The 12,819-nt window shown below is 54.1% G+C and overlaps 1 protein-coding gene across 8 annotated transcripts in view; it reads left to right on the forward strand.

Annotated features, from left to right (window-relative positions):
• The first annotated feature begins 329 nt into the window (after nucleotides 1-329).
• The window catches only part of TBC1D2 (TBC1 domain family member 2), a 48,538-nt gene continuing 36,048 nt past the window's right edge, over nucleotides 330-12,819 (forward strand). For 4 of the 8 annotated variants that reach the window (XR_011506331.1, XR_011506330.1, XR_011506332.1 and 1 more), the window contains exons 1-3: nucleotides 330-914; nucleotides 4,243-4,375; nucleotides 10,547-10,694. Coding sequence is in view for 2 of the 8 variants with exons in the window: in XM_070519134.1 (XP_070375235.1) it covers nucleotides 540-914; nucleotides 4,243-4,375; nucleotides 10,547-10,694 (656 nt within the window). In the remaining 6 variants the exon portion in view is untranslated. Of the gene's footprint in view, nucleotides 915-4,242; nucleotides 4,376-10,546; nucleotides 10,695-11,453; nucleotides 12,183-12,819 lie in introns of those variants that run through there. The other 4 variants (XR_011506329.1, XM_014859727.3, XM_070519135.1 and 1 more) reach the window with 4 other exon arrangements.

Consider the following 12,819-nt stretch of genomic DNA (forward strand, 5'->3'; position numbering starts at 1 on the left):
CTCAGCCAATGGCCGCGCGATGCGCCGTCCGACAGTGACCGGCGTGGCGCCTGGGGAGAAAAAGCGGGGGACCCACAGGGCGCGAGAAGGGACCGTCCTTCTACGTTTTTACGCGGCTTACCGGGGCGGTGCAGTCAAGGACAGGCGCCTTTTCCCGCTTCTAACCTAGCTCAGTGACACCACGCAGTCAACTTGAGGCGCGCCTCCCGCCCCGGAGCTGCCCTCAGTAAAGATGGCGGACTGGCGCGGGGCGCTGGGGAGAGCCGGAAGTAGGTGTGGAAGGAGGAGCCGGCAGGGGGCGGGGCGGGGCGGGGCCTGGCTGCCCAGAGGCCGGGAGGGGCGTGGCCAGCCGCCCCAACAGGGTTTGGGTCAATGAGGCGCACAAGTGCAGCCGGCGGAGTGGCTCCGCGGCCTCCTGGGGGCGGGTCGCCGCTGGACCGCCCCAGCCCAGCCGGCCCCTTCTTGGAGGTGCCCCGTGAGTCTCCGAGATTTGGCCGGAGTTGGGGTGCGGGCAGGTCCCTCGGCGGTGCGTCGCGGCGATGGAGGGCGCGCAGGGGAGCCCCCCGGTGTCGCGCTCCCCCGCCCCCGGGTCTGACGAGCCCGCCGGCGCGGCCAGGGGCCCCGGGGGGTTGCCTCCCGGGGAGTCGGAGGGCTGCGCCCGGCCCCTCGAGACGGCCCCCAAGAAACTCTGTGGGTATTTGAGTAAGTTTGGCGGCAAGGGGCCCATCCGGGGCTGGAAATCCCGCTGGTTCTTCTACGACGAGAGGAAATGTCACCTGTATTATTCGCGGACCGCGCAGGATGCCAATCCCTTGGACAGCATCGACCTCTCCAGCGCTGTCTTTGACTGCAAGGCGGACGCCGACGAAGGGACTTTCGAAATCAAGACTCCCAGCCGGGTTATTACCCTGAAGGTAAATGCAGTGCTTTTCTCCCTTTCAGCCGGGATGGGTTCCCAGGGCACGGCCGGCCTGGGGAGGTGGTCACCGGGAGCGACGATCACCCCGGTGAACCCTGGGTGCCCAGGGATTTGTGCTTTCCAGAGCGCATTCCCGCCCATTTCCCTTGGGTTCCTATGACAAACGCGGGGATGATGGACCCGTATTACTACGGATCAAGAAACTGAGTCATGGAGAGAGGAAGTGACTGCCGAGGTCCCGCACCTAGAGAGCGGGGTGGCCCACACTTGGAGTCCCGTAGGCTTTCGGCTCTCAGTACTGTATGAAAACTTTTCCTTCTGAGTGTGCGTAACTCTGCAGTTCCATCACGTTCTTACTTGGGGCTGAAGTATAGTCAAGATATGAGCTTTACGGTCCCCTCTCAAGGCCCAGATTTGGAATCGCTTTTCTTGATGTTTTGGCTAAGGAAAGTGCATGCTGAGGAGATGTTGACAGGGATTGGAAGATAAGCTCTTGGGTTTCACTGATCAGCCTAGGTTGTTCACCGAGGCGTGCCTAAGCCTGTTTTCCCCTCAGCAGGTTTTGTTTTGTCTTCACGTTTAACTGAGAAAGCCTGGAACAGTGGAAGGGCCATGTGCTTTGAAATCAGGCAGGCTCGGATTCAAATTCTACATCAGCTACTTACTGGCAGTGTGACCCGGGGCAAGTTACTTAGCTTCTCAGAATCTAGGAGTTTCTAAGATTTAAAACAAGGTGTGTAAGCATCTGGCTCATCATAGGCACCTACAAATTGTTGAATTAATCCCGGCACCCTAGAGTACAGCCTGGCACCTAGTGGCTCAATAAATGTTTGTTGAATGAACACACATGGTTATGGAACCAAGGTCAGAATGTTCATGTAAAGAAGAGGTGCTTCAGAAATTAATTGGAAAGACAGATCTGGGCTCAGAGTTCTGGGCTTTGCACGCATCAGAGTAGAGGGTGCCGGGAGACAGCCCCCCTCCTACCCCATCTTCCCACCCCTCCACCCCCACCTCCAGCCAGCTGGGCATCTAGTGAGCCCCCTGGATGTAGCCCACAGCTTCACTTCCCCTTTACTGGCCGGCCTGGCTGGTGACCAGGCTGCAGGGATCAGCTAAAATAATACAAATCAGGAATTCCAGGCCAGGGAAGGCAGGCATTCTAGAGTTCAAGTGGTTTATGGGTCCTTGGTCTTCTCCCACAGGTTGAATGCTGTCTACAAGGTCTCCAACACAGGTCTTTTACTATTCCATTGATCCGGGTGTGTGCCTGGCTCTGTGCTTGGCACTAGGGTGTGGAGCCAAGTCAGACTGCCCTCTGGTGCTCAAACAGCCTAAGGTCTGGTGAGGGAGACAGGCACGCACAGATAAGTCTGTACCAGAAAAGTGTGGTGACAGGGAGTCAGTTCACTGAGTGGGAGGGGTCATCCAGAAAGGGCGTCACAGGGGAGGGGATGACACCTGAGGCTTGAAAGAGGAGATCGATTTTCTATGAGCAGACAGGAGGGAGAAGGGTATTCCAGGCCAAGAGAGCCCCAGAGCAAAGATAGGAAGACGTGATACAGCCCAGAGTGTTTGGGCGGCTCACAGGAGTGTGGGATACAGAGGGGCCAGAAGGATGGGGCAGGAGAGCAGCAGCCGGAGGGCGGGGCATTTGTGAATTAGGCCAGGGAGCCTGGACTTTGTCCTCTTGGCTGTGGGAGCTTGTCACAGAGCTTTAAGCAAGGAAGTACCATGAGATTCGATTGTTTAGAAAGCTCAGTCTGGCTCTTGGGTGGAGAACAAATGAGGAGAAGGCAAGGCTGGTGATCAGGGAGTCCATCAGGAGGGGACCAGGAGAGGATGATGGCTAAGCCAGAGCTGTGACAGTGGAGAGGGGGCCAGGTGGGGGTGGCTAGGGATGGGAGGGAGGCGTCGAGATGGCTTGTTTAACTTGCTGACTGCCTGGTTGGGCCAGTCACTGACAGGAGAGAACCCAGGGTGAGGACACCGTAGCACATGCAGGTATATGACCCCCCTCTGTAGACTCTTAAGTTCCGAGAGGATAGGGGCCATGTGTGTTGGCTCACCACAGCATCTCCAGTGCCTGCCACAGTCCCTGACACGTAGAGTAGGCACTCAGTATCCACTGGTAGGATGAATCGATAAGATGAATTAATAAGATTTGGGGGTGGGCTGGAGCTTGTCAGCGCAAGATCATGGTGAAGCCCTGGGAGGGGGTGAGGTCTCTCAGGGAAAGTGTATAGAAAGAGAAGACGGGTGGGCATCATTTTATCTTGTTTGATGCCTCCATGTCAGGCCGAGGGCCTCTTTCATGGAGTCCCCAGCCTCATGCACGCCTCACCTGTGGGTGTCTGGAGCAGGGAGTTTGCCCTGGTTGCCTGTGGCCTGCTACTGTTCTCACATGACCTTGACTGTGGGCAGCTCTGTGCCTCACCATCCACTCCTGGCAAGCTGCCCTGCTTCTGCAACCCGGCTGACCCCAGGCCTTCTCTGTGTAAGCAGCCGTTTCCTAGCCGTAAATTACACCAGAGCTCTGGTCTAGACGTGGGAGACCCGGGTTCTGGGACCAGCTCTGTCACCACCTGCCTGGGTGACTTCAGAGCCTGAGTTTCTCCCTCTGTGGAAGGGGCTGGTCACTCCTGCCCACATCCCTCCTGGAGGACCTGGCGACGTAACAGATGTGGGAGTAGCTGTTTGGACCATCGAGTGCTGGGAGACTAGTGCCCAGCACCAGCCATTACCTCATTTGGGGGCCTGGAGGGGGCCACTGTGTTGTGGTAGTATGCATATGGCTTTCCAGTCCCCAATCATATTCATGATTTCGGTGCATCCCCAAAATAGGAGGAATTCTCCTCAGGCCACAAAGTCAGCTAAGACCTTGAGATGTCACAGGGAGATAGTGATGGTACCAGGGCCCCTCCCAGGTCCAAATTTCAAAGCTTTTCCCCTCTCTCTCAGTACCTCCAGATTCCTTTCTCCAGGGAGCACGTTTTGAGCTCCCTGTGTCAGGTCCTGTGCTGGGCACTCCCCTTCCCTTCCCTCAGTGCATCCTCATAACCACGCCGTGAAATGAGTGCTGTCGGCTCCACGGTACAGGTGAGGAAGCGGAGGCGCAGAGTAGGGAGCCTCTGAGTGGGAGACCGAGCCTCACTGTCTTCTGCGGCCAAGAAGCGTGTGCTGTCTCTGAGGTGGCACCCATCCACAGTTACAGTGTCTTTTCCAGGAAGGAGAGAGTTACCAAGCCCCTGTGCCCTTCCCGCGTCCCACACCCAGTGCCACACGCGCACAGGGCCCTGCCAACTAACCCTTGTGCTTCTCAGGCTGCCACCAAGCAAGTGATGCTGTACTGGCTGCAGCAGCTGCAGATGAAGCGCTGGGAGTTTCACAACGGCCTGCCTGCCGCCCCCGACGCCGCCCTGGCCGGGAACGGGCCCGCCCTGCGCCTCGAGCTAGGTACCCAGGGGCTCGCCTCCTGCACCACACCAGGAACTGTTGGTGACAAGCCTTTACCCTCCAGTTGGGAGTGAGTGGGGGGAGCCCTCTGCTGAAGAAGCAGACAGCCAGGGAGGTGACTCAGGATCAGTTAGGGCAACAGGATAGCCTCGAGGGCGAGAATACGGGCTCTGAGGCCAGACTGCCTGGTACCAGTCCTAATCCTGTGCAGTCTTAGGCAAGTTGCTTAACCTTTCTGAGCTTTAGTTTCCTTCCCTATAAAATGAAACCTAATAAATTATACCTGCTTCTTAGGGTTGTTACGAAGAGTAACTGAATCCGTACACCTTAAGGGGTTGGAACAATGCCTGCACATGAGCAGTCTTGATAAATAGCTACTGCTGTGATGACTGTTATGGGGAGGTGTCAAGAAATGAAACTTTCACAGAGTTGCTGTGAGGACGGTTAAAGAGAAGATGCAGTTGTTGTTGTTGCTTCTTACACAAATGCTTTTGTGCTGTGAGTTCCTAGATGAGTGGTTTTCTCCCTGGTGTTCCCGTAAGGCAGAATCCTTTACCCCCATGTGGCCTATAAGTGAAGTTTCTTGACCCCAAATCCTAGAACATCCCAGCATGGGGGGGTCCTGGGGATCATGCCTTCCTGGACCTGTGTCGTGGCCAGGAACGTGACAGGCAGAATTGGACCAGACCACCCACAGCTCCCCTGCAAGAGCGTGGAGAGTGAGGTCCCAGCACCAAGCCGAGCGTGACTAAGATGCATCATCCTCAGTTGACAGGGAAGCCGGATGGGCGAGGGCAGGACTTGTGGACAGGCGCCTCCTAGACCCCCGTACTCAGGTGTTTTAACATGTCCCAAACTGAGCTCCTGCGCTGGCCCCTCTGCTCCCCCAGTTTCCTTCCCTCAGTAAATGCCCCCATTTACCCAGGTCCTCCTATAACCAGGAGCCCCACTCACCCTTCCTTGGCTCTCAGTTCGCGAGCCCAGTCAGTCTCCAGTGCTGGCCGCGTTGGCCCTCTGGGCTGCATGTCAGACCCGGCACCCCTCAGTGCCATTGCTGTGGGTCAGGCCTCAACTCTTAGCTGGAAAGTCACAGCAACATCTTCTCCGGTGTCCCCGTGTCCCCTCCTGCCACCTCCAACCATCCTCACTGCAGCCAGAGTGAGCTTTCTAATGTGAAAGCCTAGCCCCATGCCCTCCACGGCCACCCGCCATGTCCCTGTCCCACTCCCAGTGCTTTGGCCTGGTACTCAGGCCTGGCCTTCCTGTCTCCCCTCTGCCTGCTCGCCCTGTTTTACGCTTCAGCAGCACAGGGGCGGCCCTGCTCTCTCCTCTTTGTGCCAAGTTCCTGCTGCTGCTGTAGGGCCAAGCTTCAGTGTCACCTCCTCCACTTGCCAGCCTCCTCTGAGAAGCCTCTGGACCTTTGCTGGCTGGGCTCTGTATGTACCCGCAACCCTTTTTTCAGATGGTTCTGCGAGGCCTGTCACACTGAGTTCTCATTACCATGTCCTTGTCAGTCTACACACTAGCCCTCGGGGGGCGGGGGCTGGGTCTTTGTCACCTGTGACCCCAGTACCTGGTGCCCTCCCTGGCGTATTGGATATTTGTCGAGTGAATGTGTGAGTGAACATTGAATTTTGAAACTAAAGGAGGAAAGGAATGTGAAGCCCTCAGTGTCATGCCAGGTGCTCAGAAGTCGTCAGCGGCTGGTAGCTGTCCTGACAGTGTTGTTAGTGTGTGTGCACAGGTGCACGAGTACTGTTATCATAATTGCTCCTTTTTATCGTTAATAATAGTCATCAGTAATTTCTTCGGAGAACATTCTGGGCATTTTATGCTTGTTGGGCTTTCTTTGGGGAAGGGTTTGTCTTTGCTTCTGTGCTTCTGCTCCACCTCTCGTCCCCTTTCCCTGTCCGCCAGAGAGCCACACAGCCCTGGCTGTGCAGGAGGCTGTAGCCACAGCTGAGCGGAGATCAGCCTCAGGCTGGAAGTAACCAGAAACCAGTCCTGAACTCAAATTGGGAGAACCAGGTTATCAATTGAATGGCTTTGGGATCGCGCAGGTTCTGCTGCGGTGCAAACCCCTTTCCAGGTTCTTGACCTCGGTGGCCGTGGTTCGGCTCACTCTGGCAGCGCAGGCTCTTCTGCGCCAGCCCCTGCTGTGGCCTGGGGGAGGGGAGTGGTTGCTGCAGTGACCTGGGCACCAGTCTCCTGCTGAGGATGCTGTGGGGATGCAGACGGCTGGGACACGGCAGGGACACAGGCTTCTCCTCTGAAGCCTTTCCGTCCCGCAGCAAGCCTTCACCTTCCTGGGCCCAGGGCCCCTGCGAAACCCTCCCCCAGCCCACCCAGAAGGATGTTTCTAGAGCCTTAAGCAAGCTGGCAGGCCCTGGATTAGCTGTGTGGAGCAGGTTGCCCCACCTCTCCCGTCTCCACCCTTCCTGGGAGGAAGCGGGGGCCTGCTCTCGGGGCAGCGAAAACCCACTGACTCACCGCTGACTTTGCGTCACAGACGCCCGTCTGTAGCAAGAGTCTTATTACTGCCCTTGAGCAATCTGCAAGGTGTGTTCTCTACAGCTTTTCAGCGTTCACACCTTTATTTTACACTTTACCTAAATATTGATCTCCACAAGAGCCAAGGGGAAGTCAAGGGGAAGCCAAGAGACTTAGAATAGTCATAATTTGTTGCTAGGGTAGGACACAATTTACAAAGCACTTTTATGAATGTCTATCATCATAAAAATATGCATAGCACCTCTGACACTTGCCGTGCATCAGCTGTCTAATCGGCGCAGTGATCTTATGAGTTAGTTACTGTTACTCCCATCTTACAGAAAAGGAAACTGAGGCTCACAGAGGTCAGGGGACCTGTCCAACGTCACACAGCAAGAAAATGTCAGCACTGACATTTGAACCCTAGTGTGCAGACTCACACCCTCCTCCTCAAGCTGAGGAGACAACTGACCGTGTGTCCAGGGTCCTCTGGGAAGAAGTGACCTGCTGGCCCTTTTTGTCGTGATGACTTCTTCCTCCTGGTGCTGGGGCAGCCTCTAGGGCTCAGGCAGAAGGAGAATTACGAGTAAATGCTGCTGAAAATTCTTTGTGTGGTTCCCTCACTGAGGGCATTTCTCCAGGCTGGAGAGGGGCCCAGAGGCCCCAGACCTGAGCCTTGGGTCATCAGTTCTATTTCCTACAGAAGGTTCTCCCTCACTGGCATCCCCGTCATGGAGGGGAGCTCACCCCTTCCTGGGCAGCCCCGCCCTTCTCAGAAGCACCTGCTTGTCGGAAAGGCAGCTGTGATAAGCCACAAGTGGCAGTGGAGAACCGAGGCACTGCATGTGAGTTCATGGCTCTGCCGCCAGGTGTGTGACCTTGGCCTCGAAACTGGCCCTTGGAGCCCCTGTCTCCTCACTGGTGAATCCAACCAGTGGTAACATTGACTCCCAAGACTTAGTTGTGTGGCCTCAGAGTAAGTAGACCTGGCCACAGGTGGAAGTTAAAGGAAAGCATGGGCAGTGAGGGAAGTACCTGCTATGACATTAAGGTCTTAGGCAAATTGTAATTTTTTGGTTTGTTCAGAATGAGGCAAAATAAAGATGGTTAAAGTGTTGGTAAACAAGAAAACCTTAATTATTGTGAATCAGCTCAAAATCTGGATTAAAGACTACTTTTGAGAGATGGGAGTCCACATTATGGTTTCCTAAATGTTTTCATGTACTTTGACTTTGAAGAAGACAGCGTGGAGAGTATTCTTCTGTTTTAAAAATAGGGACCCTGAGGAGGGAAGAGGAAGAGTGGTCTCCGGCAGGGTCACAGCCGGGTCACGGCGCCTGCCCAGCAGACACGTGGCTTGGCCTCAGGCCTTCCAGTTCTACAGGTGTAGCTCTTTCTGGTTAGCCGGGCTCCTCCATGCTCCTGCTGAAACCCCTGGGGGGCTCTGCCGTTCCAGCCAGACCAGATCCCCTCTTGGCCGTCCCCTCCCATTTGTCCTTCCAGCCCCGTCTCCTCTGGGTCCCTCCCGGCATCCTCAGCTCTGGGTCTGGATCCACTTGCTGCTGCCTGTACTTACACACACGGCAGGATCCTCCCTCCCCCCTTCTGCAGGTCCACATCATCTCCAGGCCCAGCTCCAGGGCCCCTCCTCCAGGAAGTCTTCCCTGACTGAGTTGGAGGGAATCTGTCTCTACCTCCCGGAACTCCCCCGCACATTGTCTGGCCTGTCCTCCAGCTTCCACCCACTCAGTCTTCTGAAGTGTGCACTTCTCCCCTGCTCCCTATGCGGGAGCTTCCTGCGCCTTTGGTTACCTCCTTTCTCCAGCCCCACATGGAAACCTCAGGGGAGAGGCCCAAAGTGTTCGTGAGGAAGTGAATTGAAGGAAGGAACTCAGAAGAGTGACTCTTGGTATTGTCAGGTACGGGCCAGCCTGCCCAATGTGAAAGAGTCTATCTTTTGTCGTTAGTGCCGCCCAGTCGATTCCGAGCCCCAGCGCCCCTGTGGACAGCAGAGCGGAATCCTGCTCGGTCTTTCTGTGCGATCCTCTCACCTAGCGGTGCCGTATCAGACAATGCTCTGCTGCTATTCACAGGGTTTTCATGGGCAGTCTTTCAGAAGCGGGTGGTCAGGTCCTTCTTCCTCGTCTGTCAGTCTGGAAGCGCCACTGAAACCTGTCCACCATGGGTGACACTGCTGGTATTTGAAATCCCAGTGGCACAGCTTTCAGCATCACAGCAACATACTGCTGCCACAGTAGGACAACCAACAGACGGGAGGTGTGGTTCCCTGACCGGGAAACGAACCCGAGCCACAGCGCTAAGAGCACCGAGTCCTAACCACTGGACCACCAGGGCTGGCTGCAAGAGCCTCTTAGGAGTTAACAAGTGTGTTGTTTGCAGAAAGTTTATCTCTGAGTAGATTGAACAACTACCCCGCCCCCCCATTGTATTTAATATTTTGGTGCCCACAGCCTTTTTGCACATGTAGTGTGAAAATAATTTCCTCTGCCCCTATGTTTTTTACCATCCTCGTAAGAGGGCTCCAAGTGAAAGGTGTCTGCTGCCCTGGAGGCCTCAGGGGCTGCCTGAGCAAGGTCATAGCACCCCAAAAGTGCCGTAAGTGGCCTTAGTTCCCTTCCACTTTTTGTAACACTCAAACCTAACTTCTAAACATTTCACCTCCTCTCTTTTTTACCTCAAATAATGTCTCCTGAGCCTTGAGACCTTCCTTAACAGTAAACCTGTTGAAATATTGACTATGTAAGAGTCGTTGTTTAAGCAGAACTTTTGGAAAATAGAAAAGTAGAAGAAAAAGTGGCATAATCCTATCACCCAGAGACAGCCAGTGTTAAGGTTATGACCTGATGCTGCCTTTTAGGTAAACGTTTGAATCATATAGTGATACAAAACGCCCTACTTTGCTTTTTGGTACTCAGTATTGTGACCCTAAAATTTCCCTGTGTTATAAAATCTCTTTGTAAACATCTACTTTTGATGAATATATAGTATTTTTCTGGTTAGAAAAGTAACCCAGGTTTACTGTAGAAATTTGGGAAACAACAGTAAACTGTAGTGAGAGTCGGCTGCTCACTGCCGTTCCCGTCATGCAGTTCTGACCAGTGTTAAGACTGCAGAGTGTAATTCTACGAGACCGTTTCCGCACAATGGAGATCATACTGTAACACCCATTTTGTACCTGGCTTTTTCCGCCTAATATCGTATCCCGGGCACGGTCCCCGTGATCTGAAGCGTTCCCCGCCAGCACCATTTTAAGTGGCTGAGTGACATTCCATTGTCTGAAGGCATCATGATTCATTTAACTGGTCCCCGATCTTTATCTTATTCCCACTTTGAGGCTAAACAATGCCATGACGAACCTCGGCTCATAAAGCTTTGTCTGCATTTCACGCAACTTCTCCGGGCTGGATTCTTAGATGTAGAAATATCTGCGCTTCTGCATCTTTTTGCGGGTCTCCAGGAATGCTGTCCCAGGGAAATGCAGTGGTTGACTGGCTGCAGAGCCTTTGGGGCGAAGCCTGCCTCTGCGGCCGCTGTCAACCTTTGTAAAGAAGGCTTGCTCCTGCAGCTCGCTGCTCCCAGTTGGAGCTGAGCCCATAGCACCCCTGTCCAGTCTTTCTGAGCACCTTATCTGGTGGATGATTTCCTTGTCTTTGTTCGCAGAGCAAGAGGAGGCAGAGCTGGAGGAGTTCCTGTGCCCCGTGCAAACGCCCCCCGGGCTCGTGGGCGTGGCTGCTGCCCTGCAGCCGGTCCCTGCCCAGTCCTCGGCCCTTCAGAACATTTCCCTCAAGCACCTGGGAACTGAAATACAGTAAGTGCCAGTGGGGCTGAGGGGCTGCCAGGCTGCAAGCAGCCCCTTCTCCGGAGCTCTGGGAGACCGGGCGATGCCCCTGCAGGGAGTGCGCCCGCCGAGGGCTTAGGGGCTTTACCTTGAATTCACTGCGTCCTTACTTGAAAATATTACATTCCTTGTTCTGGTTTTAAAAGTAGTGCTTGTTCTTTGTAGGAAATTAGAAACATCTAGAAAGGAGAAAATTTAAAAGTACCCCTAATGCTGTCACCCAGACAAGCATCCTCAGCATTTGGTGTATGGCTTCCCTCTGCATTCTCTGTAGATGTATATACACATTGAGATCACACTGAATGTAACGTGGCAATGGCCTGGCAGTGGCCTCGCAACGTCCACATGTGCCAGACGCATCAAATGGTTCACTTGTAACATGTGTAATTTATTGTACGTCAGTCGTATCTCATGTGTTTTTTTCATTTAGTAATGTATTTTCTATACAATTTCCCATTGGCAGGCTTTGTTAGAAATAGTTTAATAAGAAGGCAGCAGCCTAGCCTCGGCTTTGGAGCCGAATTGCCTGCATTTGTATCCTGGCTCCACCAGTCATGGGCTGTGCTGCCCTTGGCAGGCTGTTTGATTTCTCTGTACCTCACTTAAATTGTTAGTAAATGTCAATAAACCGTGCTTGCCTTGCAAGATTAGTGTGGGGGTTAATGGGTTAACGCGTGCAGACTGCTTCAGAGCTGTGCTCGCAGCCCGTAAGCACTTAATATCTGCTGCTACTGTTGCTCTAACCGAAGGAATGGAAGCTTTAGGAGTTCAACCCCAATCCTCACCCTGTTTGGGTGCTTATTTTCTGTGTGGAGTTGAGACAAACTGGGACCTCTTAGAAAGCAGAAGAGAGTGTTTGCTGGACTCGGGTTAGAGACCGCTGGCTCTGTGTAACTCAGGCGTAATGTTTCTCTGTCGGCTTCAGTGTTTGCATTTGCCTGGGTGACTAGGAGGGTAGTGACGCTGTTCCCAGGAGAGAAACAGGTTTCAGGGAAAAGGCGATGAGTGTCCTTTAGGGCCTACTGGCTGGAGGTAGAACTACCCGACAGGCATTTGGATGGAGGGGCCTGGAACTGGGGAGCGAGATCTGAGCTGGAGAGAGAGACTTACAGGGGCTGTGGGCATGGTTGAGGCCCCCAGGGTGAGCGCACAAGGAGGATGCCCTGCAGGGGATGTTCCCTCAGGGTTGCTGGAGGAAACTGGTGTATTGGGAGCCTGCCGTTGGGGAGAGGGGCCTGAGAAGTCCAGCCACCCCACCAGTGTACCAGGGCGGCCTCACGACTGTTAAGCCAGGTTCGTGCCTGACAAAGGCCACAGAGAGCAGAAGAGAGAACATGCAGAGACCAAGAACGGGAGGAAGTTTCAGGAACAGTCTGTTACTTCCCTCCTGACACTTGTAACAACCCACAGAAAGTACAAGGCCGCGTTGCAACATGCCCTGGACTGCTGAGAGCCCCGGTAAGACCAGGGTTGCCCTCGTCTCCTGCACCCCCTTGCCCTGGCTGGTCTTGGAGCTTGCTGTTGTGTCTGCCATGAGCCCAGGTCATCCTCGGGGGGAAGGGAGGAGGGGAGCTTCCAGAGAGCACTGTGCTAGGTGCTTCATCGAGTGTCTGGACAAGCCTGTGAAATGGAGTCATAAGAGCTGGGTTCTCAGACCATGGAGTTAGAAGTCCAGGGCTGATGCTCAGCCCCACCACTTACTAGCTCTTCTGCTTAGCTACTTATCTTTTCTGAAAATCTCAGTTCTCCTCTCTGTAGAGTGGGTGATAATACTGCTTACTTCATTGGGCTGTTGTGAGGATTAACTGAGTTAGCTTAGAGCCTGGCTTCTGGAAGGGCCCAGTCGTTGTTTGTTGTGGATGTCGTTCATCCTTCCCGCTGCAGTTGAGGAAACCCAGGCTCAGAGAGGATAAATGGCTTGCCCATGATTATCCTTCCAAAACAAGTCTTTATGACCGCTACCCCCATGCTGGCCAGGCCTTTCAGACCTGGAGCTAAACCTACACAGGAAATGATCTATGAACTCCTCCAGGCTAGTCAGTTAGTTTATGAAATGGAGATGCCTCTTCCAAGCACAGTGGTTTGGTTGGGTGGT

The sequence above is a fragment of the Equus asinus genome, chromosome 10 (genome assembly GCF_041296235.1).
Source record: "Equus asinus isolate D_3611 breed Donkey chromosome 10, EquAss-T2T_v2, whole genome shotgun sequence".
NCBI classification, from domain to species: domain Eukaryota; kingdom Metazoa; phylum Chordata; class Mammalia; order Perissodactyla; family Equidae; genus Equus; species Equus asinus.